This window comes from Tarenaya hassleriana, unplaced genomic scaffold (genome assembly GCF_000463585.1).
Source record: "Tarenaya hassleriana unplaced genomic scaffold, ASM46358v1 Cleome12, whole genome shotgun sequence".
NCBI classification, from domain to species: Eukaryota; Viridiplantae; Streptophyta; class Magnoliopsida; order Brassicales; family Cleomaceae; genus Tarenaya; species Tarenaya hassleriana.
The window spans coordinates 848,167-864,939 of NW_010962392.1; the positions used below are offsets into that span (position 1 = coordinate 848,167).

The 16,773-nt window shown below is 34.4% G+C and overlaps 3 protein-coding genes across 3 annotated transcripts; 2 read left to right on the forward strand and 1 right to left on the reverse strand.

The window, feature by feature from the left end:
* The first annotated feature begins 1,432 nt into the window (after positions 1-1,432).
* LOC104806304 lies at positions 1,433-2,057 on the forward strand. Its single transcript, XM_010531138.2, has one exon. The coding sequence runs from the start codon at positions 1,496-1,498 to the stop codon at positions 1,841-1,843; it is 348 nt and encodes a 115-aa protein (XP_010529440.1). The 5' UTR covers positions 1,433-1,495; the 3' UTR covers positions 1,844-2,057.
* A 4,149-nt stretch (positions 2,058-6,206) lies between these two features.
* Positions 6,207-10,579, forward strand: LOC104806305 (calcium-dependent protein kinase 21). The gene is made up of 8 exons (XM_010531139.2): positions 6,207-7,331; positions 7,971-8,114; positions 8,222-8,374; positions 8,688-8,800; positions 9,204-9,371; positions 9,488-9,615; positions 9,882-9,981; positions 10,176-10,579. The coding sequence occupies exons 1-8, from the start codon at positions 6,590-6,592 to the stop codon at positions 10,260-10,262; spliced, it is 1,635 nt and encodes a 544-aa protein (XP_010529441.1). The 5' UTR covers positions 6,207-6,589; the 3' UTR covers positions 10,263-10,579.
* Positions 10,580-10,618: 39 nt separating this feature from the next.
* Positions 10,619-12,933, reverse strand: LOC104806307 (5'-adenylylsulfate reductase 1, chloroplastic-like). The gene is made up of 5 exons (XM_010531140.1): positions 12,773-12,933; positions 12,406-12,564; positions 12,154-12,280; positions 11,255-12,044; positions 10,619-11,157 (listed from the first exon to the last, which is right to left on the reverse strand). Exons 1-5 carry the CDS (start codon positions 12,864-12,866, stop codon positions 10,927-10,929), a joined length of 1,401 nt encoding a protein of 466 aa, XP_010529442.1. The 5' UTR covers positions 12,867-12,933; the 3' UTR covers positions 10,619-10,926.
* Between the last annotated feature and the right edge of the window lie 3,840 nt (positions 12,934-16,773).

Genomic DNA, 16,773 nt, shown 5'->3' on the forward strand with positions numbered 1-16,773 from the left:
GGCGGTCGACATTTTGCTGTTCATTTTAAATTTCCTTTTGGGCTTCCTCGCTCGGCATGCCGAATAAATGTGCCAGCTATAATAATGGGTACGTATAATTTCAGTTATGAAACCGGGAAGAATTTCCATTTCGATTGTATAAAAATTCAAGAGACACATATATGGTATCGACTATTTAATCATATATCTTATTATTTGACAATACTTCGTTTCATTATTCTATTTAGTGTAAACAGTGAGTTTTATATTGTACAACATTTATATAATGATTTTGTAAAAAAACATTTATATAATAGTATAACATATATATAAGTCTAGTACTAGTATATTATCATATATTATGAAATTATGTGCCGACTTATCCAGAATGATTGATAATTAAAAACATATGATTTCATGCATGACTAAGTGTAGGTGACACCTCATGTTGATTCCATCATCGGATTCCTTAATAAAAACAAAACAAGAATACACGCATCCATGATGCAAGCAGTAGCTGATTAGCGTATAAATTTCCACCGAAAAAATGTTTAATTAGGATATAATTAATTTAAAGCCATTGAAAAAAAATATATTAAAGTGGAAGGGCGGGAATGAAATTTATAATGAATTGGGGTCAAAATCCAATTATAAAAACATATATGAAACGGAAAATGCTTCTTTTGTGGGCACGCATGTTGGGTGATTTATATTACATCTTCTGGATTGGTACGTCACTAAAACACCCCCCCCCCCCCAATAAAAATAAATCATCAAACAGCCGTTTAATGTTTCATGCCATAGACACACATTCGTACACATGCACATGCATATATGCATGCAAATACATATCATACGCAGAAGTTGGTATATGAAATCAAATCGAATCTTATGCAACTTATATTAATTTCTGCTTATTTTTCTACGTACGTTGATCCATGCTCCATCTGTATCGTGCCAAATAGCCAGATAATAAAATTTACCTAGTAGGAAAAATTCCATATAAATCTTGCCAAGATTAGTAGTATACATATAATATAATATAAACCCTCGTCTAATAGGTTTAATAATTCTACATTCGGTACAATAAATATGCATGTATATATATTAACGAATAATTATTATTTATTTATTTTTCGTTACCAAAAAAAAAATATTTTTTTCGGCTGAACAACTGGAACAATGAATAATCCACATGCAATGTAATGCTCATCCAACAAACCCCCACATGTCCTATATATATATATAGGTGGCGGATCTATATAGAATAATTTATAAAAGGGGCAAAGTAATTTTATACAGGGGCATTTAACATTTTTTAAAAATTGCAAAAAAATTAATAAAACAATGGGGCAAAGGACACACTGTAATATACATAGATCCCTATATATATATATATATATATATATATATATATATATAACTTAACACTATATATACCTCAACGTCACTCGTTAACTCTCCCATTCTCCTCCCTCACCATCTCAACCAGGAAAAAAAAAAGAAAAAAAAAACAATGGCTACGGTGAAGAATCCGTACTTATACACGAAGATGGAGAAAGAAGACCCAGAAGACATGATCCATAGAAGAGCTCAGTTTCTGATCCAGAAGATTCTAGAAAGAGCAGACAACCAGACAAGACAGCAACAGAGGCGATGGGGAGGAACGACGTCGTTTGCGAGGAAGAGAGTGGCGGTGGGGATAAGGCTGAGGATAGGGAGGAGACTGAGGAGATTAAGGAAGAGTGTGATCGTCCACGTCAGCTCCTGTAATAACGTCTTCCGCCGCCATTTCAGATCTTGGAGGAATCTCTTTTCTGCCTCTCGAAGAAATATATCTCCAGTTTTTGTTCTTCGCGTGTGAAATCTCTCTCTCTCTCTCTCTCTCTCTTCTTCTCCTTCTTCTTGATGTGGCCTTATTGTTCCGCATATCATTTGGTATTACATATATAACGCGTAATCATGTATACGATCTGGCCTCATTATCGAAATTTTGTTTGAATCCATTATTGATCAGTACCCTAGTAGTACTAAATGAGCGGTGATTGATTTATTGTTATGCTGCAATTGTTTGATGAGTTGGCTGGTCTTCTCAATAAAAAATCGAGTTCATGATGAAGGACAAAGATCTAAAATGCCGGGTTGTCCATGAATTGATTATTTGTATCGAATCCAAACAACACTATAAATCAAAAATTCAGTTCGGGATTATAAATATATGGTTTATAAATACTGGAATCGTATGTACTTTGATATTTCAATGTGCATATACGATTTTAAATGAACAGAAAAAAAAATTACACATGACACGTTGGTGGATCGCAGATTTAGAAAACGGATTTTTACAAACCAACAAATCACTGCTTAAGAAATTCCAATTCTTTAATTAGTAGTTTTAATTAAAAAATGATTACGTACAATTACCATGTCTCGCCGGGCCCCTCCCCCGCACACACACACACACATATATATTGAAAAAAACGAGTATTTTGAATTTTAAAATGCATTAGAATCTTACAGTTAACTGTGTGTGTATATATATATATATATATATATACTGATTTTTTCTTGAGTTCGATTTAATTATTTTTTGTTTGAGTTTTTTTCACTTTAAAAAAAATAAAAATGTTGTTGTGTTCGGGTTAATTCTATATTTGTATCGGAATTCTTGATTTTACTTATAAAAAAATTAATTTTTTAAAAAGTTTCCATTTTTATTGGATTATTTTTATAGTTTAATTACATCTAACTTTTTGATTTTAGAAAGATATAATCATTTACTGTTTTAGATCTATTTTTTTTTATAAAAGATTGTGATTAGATTTGTGAATTAAAATGGGTATCCGTAGTGACCATGCGTGCCATTTTGATTATTAACTAAATAGTTGAACTAAATCAAACTGAATAAAAACATAACACTACAAGAAACATCCGAATTTGCAACGGAAAAATCCGTCGCAAACATAAATAAAATCCGTCGCAATTACAAATTTGCGACAGAAAGCGACGGAAATTATTCCGTCCGTATATCGTTGTCGCAAAAGCTTGTCGGTCGTCAATCCGTCGCAGAATTGCGACGGACAAAATCTGCGATTTGCGACGGATTTAATATATACGACGGAAATTTTCGTTGCAATGTGTCGCAAATTCTAAAAATAAATAACATAAATTAAAAAATAAATAAAATTAATATATACGACGAAAATTTCCGTCGCAATCTGTCGCAAATTCCGCAGATATTAAAATTTTTGTCGCAAATAATGTTTGGTTTTGAGACGACTTCGTTTCCGTCGTAAATTTGCGATGGATTTTGCGACTATTTGCGACGGAATAAAAATTTTCGCAAAACCGTCGAATTTTGTCGTAATTTGTTTGCGATGAAAAAATTCCGTCGCAAATTCCGTCGCTATATGAAGATTTTCTTGTAGTGTAACCATAATCGAATCGAATCCGATATAAAAACTGAATAGTTATGATTTCTCTAATTTCAAAAAAATCGAACCGAACTGATTAAAAAAAAAATCGAAATAAACGACAATTTCTTTGAAAAAATGAGTTTTTTACGTTAAAAAAAGAAATTAAACCCGAACCAAATCGAAATTTATATAAAAATCGGATGGTGTAGTTTTTATAACCGAACCCGAATACAATCAAGCCAAATCGGAATTGAAACCAGAAATGGGCAATAGTGGCGGTGGTCCTTTGGGAGTACTTGGAAGTTGCAAGGACACCCACTGTCTTTTCAAAGTCCGAGTCGGAGAATTATGAGTTACAGACCAACATGGACCCAACTCTTCAATCTAACTTAACGTCGGTGCCTTGTTTTCCGTTGACTATTGATTGCTTGTCGTTGACTATCGTTTGCATGATTAACTGAAGATCTGTGAACGCCGCGATCGCGTTATAGTGGCTGACGCAAACGCAAACGCAAACGCAAACGCAAACGCAATATTTGCTCAATCGTTTCTTGTTTCAAGACGCGGATTTACCGATCTAAACATGGGAAATGAATGACGAGATTTCTGGGCGTTTGTGTTTTATAAGATATTTTTTGTAAAAATGTTTTAAAAGATATTGATAGAGCAATCAAAGAACAAAATAAATATGATCACTTACATTTGCTTGTTTAGATTTCTTTTGCATAGTATATATCATATAAAGGGTAACATTTTAAAACATAAATTTTAATAGGGAAATACGTGGAAAAGTCATAAGATTTTTTTTTATATTCACCTAAGACTGCGAAAACATTACTTTTTAATAGATTAAGGTTTTGAATGGTTGAAGTTTTTAGAGATTTTAAAATCTAAAAACCAAAAAAATTATCATTCAAGTTTTTATCAAATTATTTTTCTAAAAATTTTGGAAAGCGCCATTTTGATGAAAAGATCATTGAAAAACTATATTTTTTTGAATTTAAAAATATTATAAAATCGAAAAACCAAAAACCAAAAACTAAAACAAAAATTTAAAAACTAAAACAAAAAATTCAAAATAAAAATCTTCCCGTGCAAATTCAAAACCTAAATTAGAGAGGTAAATATCCCATTTTCATATGGGCCCAATTTAGAATCAGGAAATGGGCCGTAGTAAACCCAATGTTATCCAAACGTCTCTAAAATTATGGTCCAAATAAATGTAATCAATGTACGGACTACACTCCAAGCCAGCTAGTTTCAGAGTTATTCGGAAGTGAAAATAGAATATTCTCCACCAATTTTCGTTAATATTCTAATTTTCTATATTAATTTTTAATTTGATAAAAATCGTATATACAAATTCAAAATTTTTAAAATCATACAATGTAAAAATTAGAAGACATTTTCATATTTTGTGTGAAATTTTGGAAAATTTTAAATTCTTATGTCATTTTTTATCAAATTAAAAATTGAATAGTAATTAGAAACGAAAATTCGTAGCGAAATATATTATTTTTCTTTATTGAAATGATATAAAAGTGATTAATTCATTGATAAATACAAAATAATATCGAATAATATAATCTTGAAATTGGATAATATTAAATTAATATTTTTTTATAATATATACATATGTGTGTTATTATAATAAAATTTTAAAATTAAAAGCAAAAAATGGAATATTTTTAGGAAATTAGATATGTCAAAGAGTAGTGGAATTTTTGGTAGATGCCATGTTTATGTCATGTGAATATTATACAATAGACATTAATTGGATTTGTCATTTTGCATGCTTATTATTACATCAATTATATGGTACGTAATCATTGATACAATTCCAAAAATTATTTTTCCTTCAAGACATCATCACCGAAAAGTGCAAAATTATTCACAATTTTTTTCTTATATTTTTCAATATGAATATAAATTATTATTTTCCTTTCCATTCTCTCCGTTTCAATGTCGTATTAAACAGAACTGGTTTTTGGTCATGGACATGGGCGGATCTACTTGCACATAAGTGGGGGCACATGCCCCCATTCACATTTTAAAAAAAAGAAATATTACTTATAGTTTTAATTAAATTATAACAATGCCCCCATTAAAAATGAAATGGTGCCCCCTCATTTTTTTAACCCTAAATCTTTTTTTTTTCAATTTTTTTTTCTACCAATTTTACATTCTCCTTCATTTTTTTATATTCTTTACCAACTCCAAATTAATTCTGTTTAATTTTTTATCAAATAAAAAAATAAAAATCCAATAATAATTAAATCCAAAAAACTAAAACCAACAAAAATATATAAGTATTCTGGATTTTATTTTAAATATTTTTTTTATCTTTTATTCATTTATTTCTAAATATCTATCATATTAATAAATTTGTTTTTATACAAATCTCATAATTGATTTAACAGAGAAATCTATTGAGAAATTTCTCAAAAAAATTTACAGTGTCCAAAATTTAATGATCTATTTAACGGAATAAATTCAAAATTGCTCATTTATATGACAGTTTTTAGTCATGTTAAAATAACTTTGCGTAATCGGATTGGTGATCAGCCTTTGAGTGATTTTCTAATTTGTTTTATCGAAAAAAATATGTTTGAGATAATTATAAATGAAGTTGTTAGGAATAGATTTAAAAAAATGAAAGATCGGAGAATTTAGCTATATAATGAAAAATATTTTTCTGATAATATATTTTTATTAGTTTTTTATATTTTATATCATATTTATATTTGTTGCCCCCGTTGAAAAAAATTTCTGGATCCGCCACTGGTCATGGATCCAAAAAATCTAAAGTTACCATTTTTAGGGGATTGAAAACGCGAAGGAGAAGAGGGCATATTCTGATTTCTAGAGTTATTTTTAGCAAAAAATTAGAATGAAGAGCAATTCGACGATTCGCCTCTACGAATCCATCTCTTCCTAAAGATGTGATGAATATTCAAGTTTTCGGATTAGGATTCTGAGATGAGAAGACGACAGAAAGCGTGAATGTCGGCAAAATCCGCAATTTTCTCTGTCTTGTGGAGGCTCAGTCACGACAAACCCAGTCAAAGAAACACCACTCATGTCCCTCCAGACAAATTCCAGCCCCCGTATCTCGAAACCCTCGATCTGACCCCCTTTCCCCTCCCTGTGCTCGAAACCCGAAAACCCTACCAAACTCCTGTGGAAACTCTCAGATGGGTTGCTTCAGCAACAAACACCGGGGAGCTCAAGCGGGCGTCAGTGGCGGACGGAGTTCAGTTCCGACCAATCCCACACAAACCCATGTCGTCCATCACGTCCCCGAGCCTCGGAAACAATCAGACCCGCAGAATCATCAGCCGCAGACGAACTCTCAACCGAAACCCGCGAATCAGCCGATTCCTCAGCAGGTTTCGACACCACTGAAGCCCGTCGCTGTCCGAGAACCAGATACCATACTCGGGAAATCCTTCGAAGACATCAAGAAGTTCTACACACTCGGGAAAGAACTGGGTCGCGGCCAATTCGGTATAACGTACAGATGTACGGAGATTTCCACAGGTAACACTTACGCCTGCAAATCCATCCTCAAGCGGAAGCTAACGAGTAGACAAGACAAAGAGGATGTGAAAAGGGAGATTCAGATAATGCAGTACTTGTCAGGACAGGCCAATATCGTAGAGATTAAGGGTGCTTATGAGGATCAGCAGTCCGTACATCTAGTGATGGAACTGTGTGCTGGGGGAGAGTTATTTGATAGGATCATAGCTCAGGGGCATTACTCAGAGAGAGCAGCGGCAGGAATCATTAGGTCAATCGTGAATGTTGTACAGATTTGCCATTTCATGGGTGTGATGCATAGAGATCTAAAGCCGGAGAACTTCTTGCTCGCCAGCAAAGACGAAAACGCTATGCTCAAAGCAACAGATTTCGGGTTGTCTGTATACATCGAGGAAGGTGAGAGCCTGTGATTATCTTTGTCCTAGAAAGTTTTGAGCTCTTGGAACATATTCGTAACATGTCGATCCTTAATCAGGTTAACGGAACTCTGTTGTGATCTTGTTTGTCAAAGTTTGGATTCGTTTAGGTTTTGTTGCGTGAATGATCGGTCGTTGTCTTACTGTTGGAAAAAAAAAGGAGATAGCTTTTTGTTGGAATCAAAATGTCCTCTTTTTGTTAGTAGAGTTTCATTGTTGATCAGTGTGTTACAAGGGTTTCTGTTTTCTCGAATTCAAGTTTGAAATAGTATAAAGTGAGTATCTTATATCATATATCGTATATCTGTACGCCAGTGCATAGAGGTAGAAGTTAATCAATAGATTTATTTTCTCACGTGTATTCCCTTTTGAATGTGTGAATGTGAATCTTTCTTCACATAACTTTACACCATCATTGGCTGCTATTCATAGTTCTATCTGCTCTGATAAATGTATATTTACACGGTTTCCCCCTTAAATCGGGCTATAGATTGTTCAAATCCAATGGTCTGATTCATTTTTGGTTCCTCTTTCTGAACACACCGACAAAAATGAATTATCGGGTCTATGTGGTGTGCACCTTATCATATTGATGACCTGAATTCATATGCTTTTACAGGGAGAGTTTACCGAGATATAGTTGGCAGTGCCTACTATGTTGCCCCTGAAGTATTGCGGAGAAGTTACGGCAAGGAAATTGACATTTGGAGTGCAGGGGTTATTCTGTACATTCTCCTTAGCGGTGTTCCTCCTTTCTGGGCCGGTAAAGCTTTAGAGCTGACGAAATTTCTTTCGATTTATCATCGCTTGTTTTCTTCTTCTCAGGATTTGATTTGTGATTCATATCCTTGTGTGGATTTATAATTGTAGAAACCGAGAAAGGAATATTCGATGAGATTATAAAGGGCGAAATTGACTTTGATAGCCAACCATGGCCATCTATCTCCGAGAGTGCAAAAGACCTTGTCAGGAAGATGCTCACCAAGGACCCGAAGAAACGAATCACCGCTTCACAGGTTCTTGGTAAGCATGTTAACAATGATATTATTACATTGTTATATGTAATCCTATCTATATATATTTTCCGACATTGCTGGGTTCTGACCGAAAAGTTGTGCATAGCTTGGTTTCAAACTGTAAATTTTTGTTTGTAATTTATTTCTGTGTGTTTTTGCATTGGAAGCTCTACTTCTACACTTATGAGTAGACACCATTGATAATCAAATGCATCTTTCTGATTCTTTATCATGAAAAACTTCAACAATCTTGGGACTTGATTAACCTCTAACTTCCAATTTGCGTTACTTATAGTTGTGATTCTCGTGTTTTTCTCCAGAACATCCATGGATTAAAGGCGGAGAAGCACCGGACAAGCCTATTGATAGCGCCGTCTTGTCCCGTATGAAGCAATTCAGAGCAATGAACAAGCTTAAAAAACTAGCGCTGAAGGTACAGTAGCTTTTGTGTTTCCAGAACAGAAAACACCAAGTCATGCATCTTGTCTGAAGGTTATCTTGTCATCATTTTCATGTCCTCTAATCAACTGAAACATCTTGTTGATTCCTGTTAAGTAAGATGGTACTTTCTTTCTGGGAAGAGATAAATGCTTTCTTTTTCCTTCAAGGGGGGGGGGGGGGGGGGTTCTTCTCCATAAGGATGCTACTGTTTTTCACTAGAAACAAGATGATGAAATTTACCAGACTTAGGTTATCATAAAGCCGAAGACAAAACCCAAGTTTTCTTTAGGGGTTTCGCTCAATCCGTAGTGTCAGAAGGAATTGCAAATCTTTTTCTCTTGCTTTTTATGTTAGAGGCTGAATGTTTTGGATGTTACTTTTGTTGCATCTTGCAGGTCATAGCAGAGAACATGTCAGAAGAGGAGATTAAAGGTCTTAAGACTATGTTTGCAAACATGGATACTGACAAAAGTGGCACGATCACATATGAAGAACTCAAAACCGGGTTGGCAAGACTCGGGTCTAGACTCTCGGAAACTGAAGTTAAGCAACTCATGGAAGCCGTGAGTAATGAGTATCAGCTTTTCTTGATCATTTTTTTTCCTTAATTCTTTTATATTGAAAATTTCATCGGTGTATGAGAAAAGAGAAAATCTGAAACATATCGAAATGTTTTCAGGCTGATGTGGATGGTAATGGAACGATTGATTACATCGAGTTTATCTCAGCAACGATGCATAGGTATCGGTTGGAGCGAGATGAGCACTTGTACAAAGCGTTTAAACACTTTGACAAGGACAGTAGCGGGTACGCTCTTCTGTTGTTCTTGCATCTGAGACGGTTATATGCATCGAATTGGAGAATCAATCTCAGCCCTTGGATACTATATTTGAACATTTGCTTCTGTATATCGGTATATAGTTCTCTGAGTAACCCTTGTTCTGAAGTTGAATGGAGATATAAGATCAGAAAAAAGGAACTACAGAAAATGGAAACTGTAATGTATGAATATGGATCAACATCGTTGTATATGTTCTTATGAGAAATCGCTGTGAATTTGTTTACTTGCGCAGATATATCACGAGGGATGAGTTGGAAACGGCCATGAAAGAGTACGGAATGGGCGATGAAGATAGCATCAGAGAAGTGATAGCAGAAGTCGATACCGACAATGTAAGTCATTCATCTGCATAATATTCCTCTTTCCTGCTGCAGTTGGGAGGCGGTGCTTTATATCAGATTTTTTCTCTTCATTGATATTCCTCAGCTAAATCTGAAGATACTTCTTTTGAAACCAGACATGGATAATGCAAAATAAGCTCTAGAACGATCATGGTTATGGAAGGGATGACTCATTTTTCTTTCAGGATGGAAGAATAAACTATCAAGAGTTCTGCGCGATGATGAGAAGCGGCACCACTCAGCCACAGGGGAAACTCTTTCCGATCAATTGATTAAACCATAGAGAACCGAACATCACCGTACCAGTCAATGATCCATCTCCTAAGCTCGAGAAGAAACAAAACTTGGAAAAACCATAATCACCGGGCAATGATCTGGACAGGAAGTAGTGAAGTACTTGATCTGGGTTTGGTTTTCACCGATTCATCTTTCTATTTGTCTGAAAGTGTTTATCTTGCTCGTTCATATAAACAGAAGAAACAGAGTTGAGGCCCGCATTGTTGTGTTGTGTTTGTTGCCTAGAGCTGTCGTTAATGTCTTTTAGAAACTGAACATTTCAAAGTCTCATCGATTTATTTGATTAAGGTTAGTTAATGATGGTTTAGGTGTTTAATTAACATGGAAGATGTGAATCTAAATAATTACCATTGAACTGCATCATATCATTACAAAGGCAGTTGCAGGACAAAACACAAACTTATTTTTTTAACTATAAACCACAAAATATACAAAAAGGCTCTTGGGGCAAACTCTAAAAAGTCTTCCATGGCCTCCGCTACTCACTCCGTCTCCACCACCACATCTTATATAAGCCCGGTTGGATAGTTCCCAAGTCTCGCGAACTTTCCTTCTGTACTATCATCATTACCGAACAAGATGAATAGTTTTCTTCATCTCCTTTTCATGGCAAAATGTCTCGTCGGGTCTTCCGCAGATTTACCGGACAAGATTCACAAAGGACATAAGTGAATCCACGTCTCTCTTCTCGGATGGATACTTGATGGGTCGGGCAGAGTTCTTCGGGAAGACCAGAATGGTGGGGAAGCTCCCGAGCTGGAGCTCCTGCTTCGCGAATTCCTTCTGGTCGCCATCTGCTCTGAACTTGGCAACCTTCACGCCCGTTCCAGCCAACTTATCTGCCAGTTCAACATATGATGCCTCCATTGCCTGATCACAATACAAATCCATGACAAAACCCTGGTTAAGTTTCATCCTTTCATGGAAAATGAGAACATGTTACTTTGTGTATGCAGACATTTTTTACCTGGCAGAAAGGGCACCATGGTGCATAGAGGACGACGACCCATGGTTCATTACGGTTCTCCAACTTCAGCAAATTCTGTATCCCCTTTCGGGTCAAGCTCACCAAATTCTCGCTGTTGAAAATGTCTGCAACAGCGGATTTCCCATTCACGCTGGCCGTTGCATTGCCGTTCTCCTTGATATTCCCCTTGTGAAGTCCACACTCCTTAGCTTTGGCATCTTCCCACCACCACCTTCCTTCTCTCTCGTGCTGCCCGGGTAAAACGGCCCTCGTGCATGGCTCACACCCAATCGAGACATATCCTTCTGCGTGAAGGGTGTTCACGGGTACATCCATGGTCCTCAAGAAATTCCAGATATCGTTCCCTTGGACATTGGCCACAGGGTTCCACTTCACCAAACTACCAACACCACCATCAATTCCTTCGAAAACTGGATCAACCTGAACAATGGGGATCTCTGATCTAGTCCCTGGAGACTGATCTTTCCTCTGGCCGGTGATCCAGGCACGCAAGCCCTTTAGAGCACGTCTCAAAGGTCTGACCTTTCTCACACGGCAACATTCTTGGTGACCATCTTCATAGAAAGAGAACAAACCCTTGTTTCTAACCAAGGCTTGGACCTCAACCGCATCAGGAAACATGTATTCAATTCGAATGCCGTAATGCTTCTCCACTGCATCGAAGAATCTGTACGTTTCAGGATTCAGTCTCCCCGTATCCAAGCTGAAAACCCTAAAGGGTCTCCCAGTTAAGCGAGCATACTCAAGAAGAGCAACGTCTTCGGCGCCACTGAAACAGGAAGAAAGAAACCAATTTACCAAAACCGGTACTTGAAAAAGCATCACCTAATCCAATCCAATTGCTACACTTTATCATATTCTCAAGATCGATGTAATACCTAAAGGCGATAGCAATATCGTCTCCGAACTTCTTAAGAGCCTGTTCCATAATTTCGAGAGGCGAAGCATTCTCTAGCCTCTCCGCCAGTTCCTCAAAGTTCTCCGCCTCCACTTTTTCTTCAAACTCTGTTAACAAATGTGGCAAAGCGATTAGCATGAACCCAATTAAACAGCTTGATTTAAACTAGCGAGCAATATCACCTTCATGAACATCGGAAAGAACCGCGATCGAATCAAATAAACCAACTTACCAGGGGCAACAATGGTTGCCGCAAGAGGACCCACGGCATCTTGTGTTTTTGGCTCAGCATTCAAGGGTTTCAGCGAGGATCGTCTCCCGAACAGATTCAGGGATGATGGAGCAACATTAAAACGATCCCCCACCAACCTCAATGAACCGATTTGCGTAGCTGAAAAAAAAAACCCCGGATTTGAATAACTTTAGCATCCATTCGCCGATACAAGCGAAATACGAATCAAAACCCAAAACACATCGATTGACCCATCTAGCAATTCCTACGATTTCCCTAGAAAATGACATAAATGTTGCTCCCAGGTGCTGTTTGGTTACAGAGAAAACCGAAGAGAAAATGGGATCGCCAGGAATTATGGTTATACCTTTGATCTCCGAATGAGAACCCAGACACGAGAAACCAGAGCTCGGAATCACGGAAGAAGCAGAGGAAGAAGAAGCAGTGAACGCCGACGCCATTTCTCAGCTAATTTTCGGAATATCTCTAAGAAAATTTCCAGAGATTGTTTCTCTATTTTTTTTTTCTCAAACGAATTTGAGAAACACGAGATGACTCAAAGCAAATAAATAACACAAAAAAATCCTGGTGAATTCAGGTTCATTGAACCTGGACGCTTTTGTGGCCGGGCATTATGATGACGTGTCATCCTCTGATTGGATGAAGGTTTGGGAAATATCATCGCGTTCGTCATTTCGGTGTGCGGGGGTAAAGAATCGTGGTCAATTTTTTCCAAAGCACTAACTTAAAAAAAAAGATTATAATGTGTATATATATATATTCATTCAAAGAATTTAATAATTATTCATGTTTTTCTATTATGTTTTCTGATCTGATTTGATCATTAGGGATGTATATACATTCTAAGAGTGCATAATTTTATAGATACACCATTATGATGAATAGTTATATACATTCCAAAGGGTGCATTTAAATTAAATCCTTCGGATTAAAAAAAAAACTGAATAATTGATTGTTGAATCCAATTTACACCTATATATTTTTTTATTTCACGTGAATAACACGGGGGAAGGAATTAAATACATAATTCAAGTTTCAACCTCTTTGAACGTACCAATATAAGAATTCTATAAATTAATACATATACATATTGTTTACCGCCAAAAAAATACGTATACATATTTTTATTATCTTTCGTACTAAGTAATTACATGTTCATCCAACTTCACTAAGAATTATATATATATATATATAGTTGTAGACCTCATAAAATTGACCAAGTTATTTAAGTAGGTATCCCACCTACCTGAACATTGCAATGCATGTGACAAAATGAAGCAAACGCATGCTTAATTTTTATTTTTTTAATAAGAACACAAGGCAAAATAAAAAAATTGGGAATGAAATGCTATTGGTGGGATTCATCCCGATGCGATTTAAGAGAGAGATAAATCAAATTATAATATGCTTAACAAATGGTAAATAAGGGTCTTTGTTATAAAAATTCACGTTGCTTTCGTAAGAAAATAAAAAATATAAAAATTTTGTAAAAGCGAGCACGATATGTATCATAATATATAAGCCCCATATCATACAATGATTATAATAGCACTATCCCGTAATTCAGTCGCAAAATGTCATCTGATCGTATATTGGAGCTCAATATTAATTATTTGTTTTTAATCCTATTCGTAAAAGAACCGTTGTTTAAAAACGTTAAAGGGTATCTCTTAATTTCATGAATCATACTCAAACTAATTTCATAATTTGAATTTGTTTTAGAAATAATCCCAAATATCAAAATTTTCAACATAAATATAAAAATAATAATCTACTAAAAAATCGTTAAATGAAAATTTCGATATAAAAAGATTGTTTTTTTTACTTTTTATTATTTTTATTTAGTCTTAAAAAAAGGTATTGTGATCCATTCATAAAATTAAAAATGGTAATATTGGTTACCTAAGTGATGGGCTGGCATTAGGCCCAATAAATACTGGGCTACGCCTATACGAGACAGTTGTCAAGCCCACGTCAGCCCACTGCAGTTAAATTATATATATATATATATACATATATGTATGTGCGCTTTTAAATGTAATGGCGATGAGCCTATGTAAGATCAAGATTTTATAATTATATCGTTGACATAAATATTTATGCACCGCAACCCGAGAAAAATAAAAATAAAATAAATGGTGGTATTAAATGAGATTCTTATATGAACTTAGTAAATCATGAAGATACATTAATTATGCGGTGGCATTATGAAAATATATTTGTTGGGAACCTTCCTCCATCTCCGTGCATGTGACAATAATGTGTGTGTATATATATATATATATGTATATACACACATTTCTTGGTCTATTTTATATATTTACGATTCCCTATATTTTGCACCAAATTTAATTGTACGCTATTTGTTTCTGCAGCAAGAGTTTATTAGAAGAATTGAGTAGCAAGTAGGGTGGACACGGATCGGAAATCTGGGATTTTGGAGATATCCGTATCCGTATCCGATCCGCACAAATATTCGATTTTGTTATCCGTATCCGATCCGTAATTTTCGAATATCCGCAACTTCGGATATTCGTTAAAATCACGGATATTTGCGGATATCCGTATCCGACCTAAAATATTATAAAATTTTAAATTTAAATTAAATAACAAATTCAAACGTAAATAAAATATATAATTTATTTAAGATAAATAATATTCACAAATTTAAAATTCATAATTTAAACATTCCAAATCAACTTAAATACAAATACAATTATAATCTATTACATACAAATATATTCACAATTCAAAACACTAAGCATAATAAATCTTAATATTCAAAAATTAAAATTATAAACCTCAATATATATAAAAGTTTTCTTGAATCACCCTAAAAAAACATGTAAATATTAAGAATTTTAAATCTTCATACCAAATTATTCTTATATTTAATAATATTATTACAAAACACGGATCGGATCGGATATGTCGAATAATTCAAATTTAATATCCGTATCTGATCCGTATCCGACAAATATCTCCAAATAAATATCCGTATCTGATCCGTAAACTCCGGATATCCGAATTTTCGATCCGGATACGAATCGAATAACGGATCGGTTCGGATTTTTCGGATATTTTGCCCACACCTAGTAGCAAGGAAGAGCTTAAAATTCCATAATTTAAAATGGATATTGGACAGTGAAAATTATTTCGAGAAAAGTTTTTTTTTTCATACATCATTTGTATATATATATATATTTTAATCTGTCTAATATATATTCACAAAATGTGAATCCAACGACCAAGAGATATTATTAATTTCTAAATTACGTTTAGATCAAAGAATCGCTTTCGCCGAAGATTTCGGAACCCACTTGTACCATTCCTCTATTCATTTTTCTCAAATATGATATCAGTATTATACAACCTTATATATATATATATTGTTACACTCAATTTTTTTTATAAATATATTGTTTTATACAAAAGCTAATAACAATTTATTTTTTCCTGTTCTGTCGTTTTCTTTGGTTTCGTTCAATTCCTTTGCCGATGGTTCAGAACGCAACAGCAGCACGTGAAAGCTAGGGGCAGTATTCTCTGCGGTTAAATGTACCGTACTCTATCACCAATAGATCTGACCATCAATCTTCACCGTCGACTGCATTCTAATTCCTCCGTAGAGTGTAAATCGAACGGTGATTACGAAATTTTACTAGCATATGTAAGTGCTGAGGATTCTTCTCTCTGACAGCTCATACGCCGCGTTTCCTTAGTTCTCTTGCGGACAATACCGAGAGATGGGCTCTGACCCATAAACCCAAAACATATAAATAACAAAAGAATAATAATAATAATAATAATAATAATAATAATAATAATAATAATAATAATAATAATAATAATAAATATCAGTTTCTAATTTATAGATGATTAATTTAATACTACAAATTACAATCCACTACCATGTGTAAAACATATTTTACAGAGCTTGCTTAGTTTGGATTAATGTGACAATCCAAGCGGTTTCACAAAGTTAATGTAATTTATTTGGACTTTATTAATTACTTAACCAAAGTTTATAATTTTTAATCAAGAAAATCTCGAAATTTCGTTACCGGATAATCAAATCTCAAACCCATATATAGATACTGCTAACTAACTTTGGAATCTACACATGATAATTTTTTTTAAAGTTAATAAATAATATACGAAAAAAGGATTTACTGATTATAATAACAGTGAATATAAAATTATGCCTAAAAATTAATTTTTGGTGGAGTTTAATTTAGTCTATATACTTTAAAATATATTGACCGAATGATAATATTGAAAGAATATGTTAATTCATTTAAAAAAATATAAATGAAAAAAAAAAGATGGTGCTGCTTATATTTAAGA

Excerpts from the sequence above, each read along its gene's own strand:
- LOC104806304 (XM_010531138.2), top strand. The coding sequence starts at position 1,496 with ATGGCTACGGTGAAGAATCCGTACTTATACACGAAGATGGAGAAAGAA.
- LOC104806305 (XM_010531139.2), top strand. The coding sequence starts at position 6,590 with ATGGGTTGCTTCAGCAACAAACACCGGGGAGCTCAAGCGGGCGTCAGT. Across the intron at positions 8,375-8,687 it reads CACCGCTTCACAGGTTCTTG|AACATCCATGGATTAAAGGC; the intron begins GTAAGCATGTTA and ends GTTTTTCTCCAG. Across the intron at positions 9,372-9,487 it reads TTAAGCAACTCATGGAAGCC|GCTGATGTGGATGGTAATGG; the intron begins GTGAGTAATGAG and ends AAATGTTTTCAG.
- LOC104806307 (XM_010531140.1), bottom strand. The coding sequence starts at position 12,866 with ATGGCGTCGGCGTTCACTGCTTCTTCTTCCTCTGCTTCTTCCGTGATT. Across the intron at positions 12,281-12,405 it reads GGCAACCATTGTTGCCCCTG|AGTTTGAAGAAAAAGTGGAG; the intron begins GTAAGTTGGTTT and ends ATTTGTTAACAG. Across the intron at positions 12,045-12,153 it reads GATATTGCTATCGCCTTTAG|TGGCGCCGAAGACGTTGCTC; the intron begins GTATTACATCGA and ends TTCCTGTTTCAG.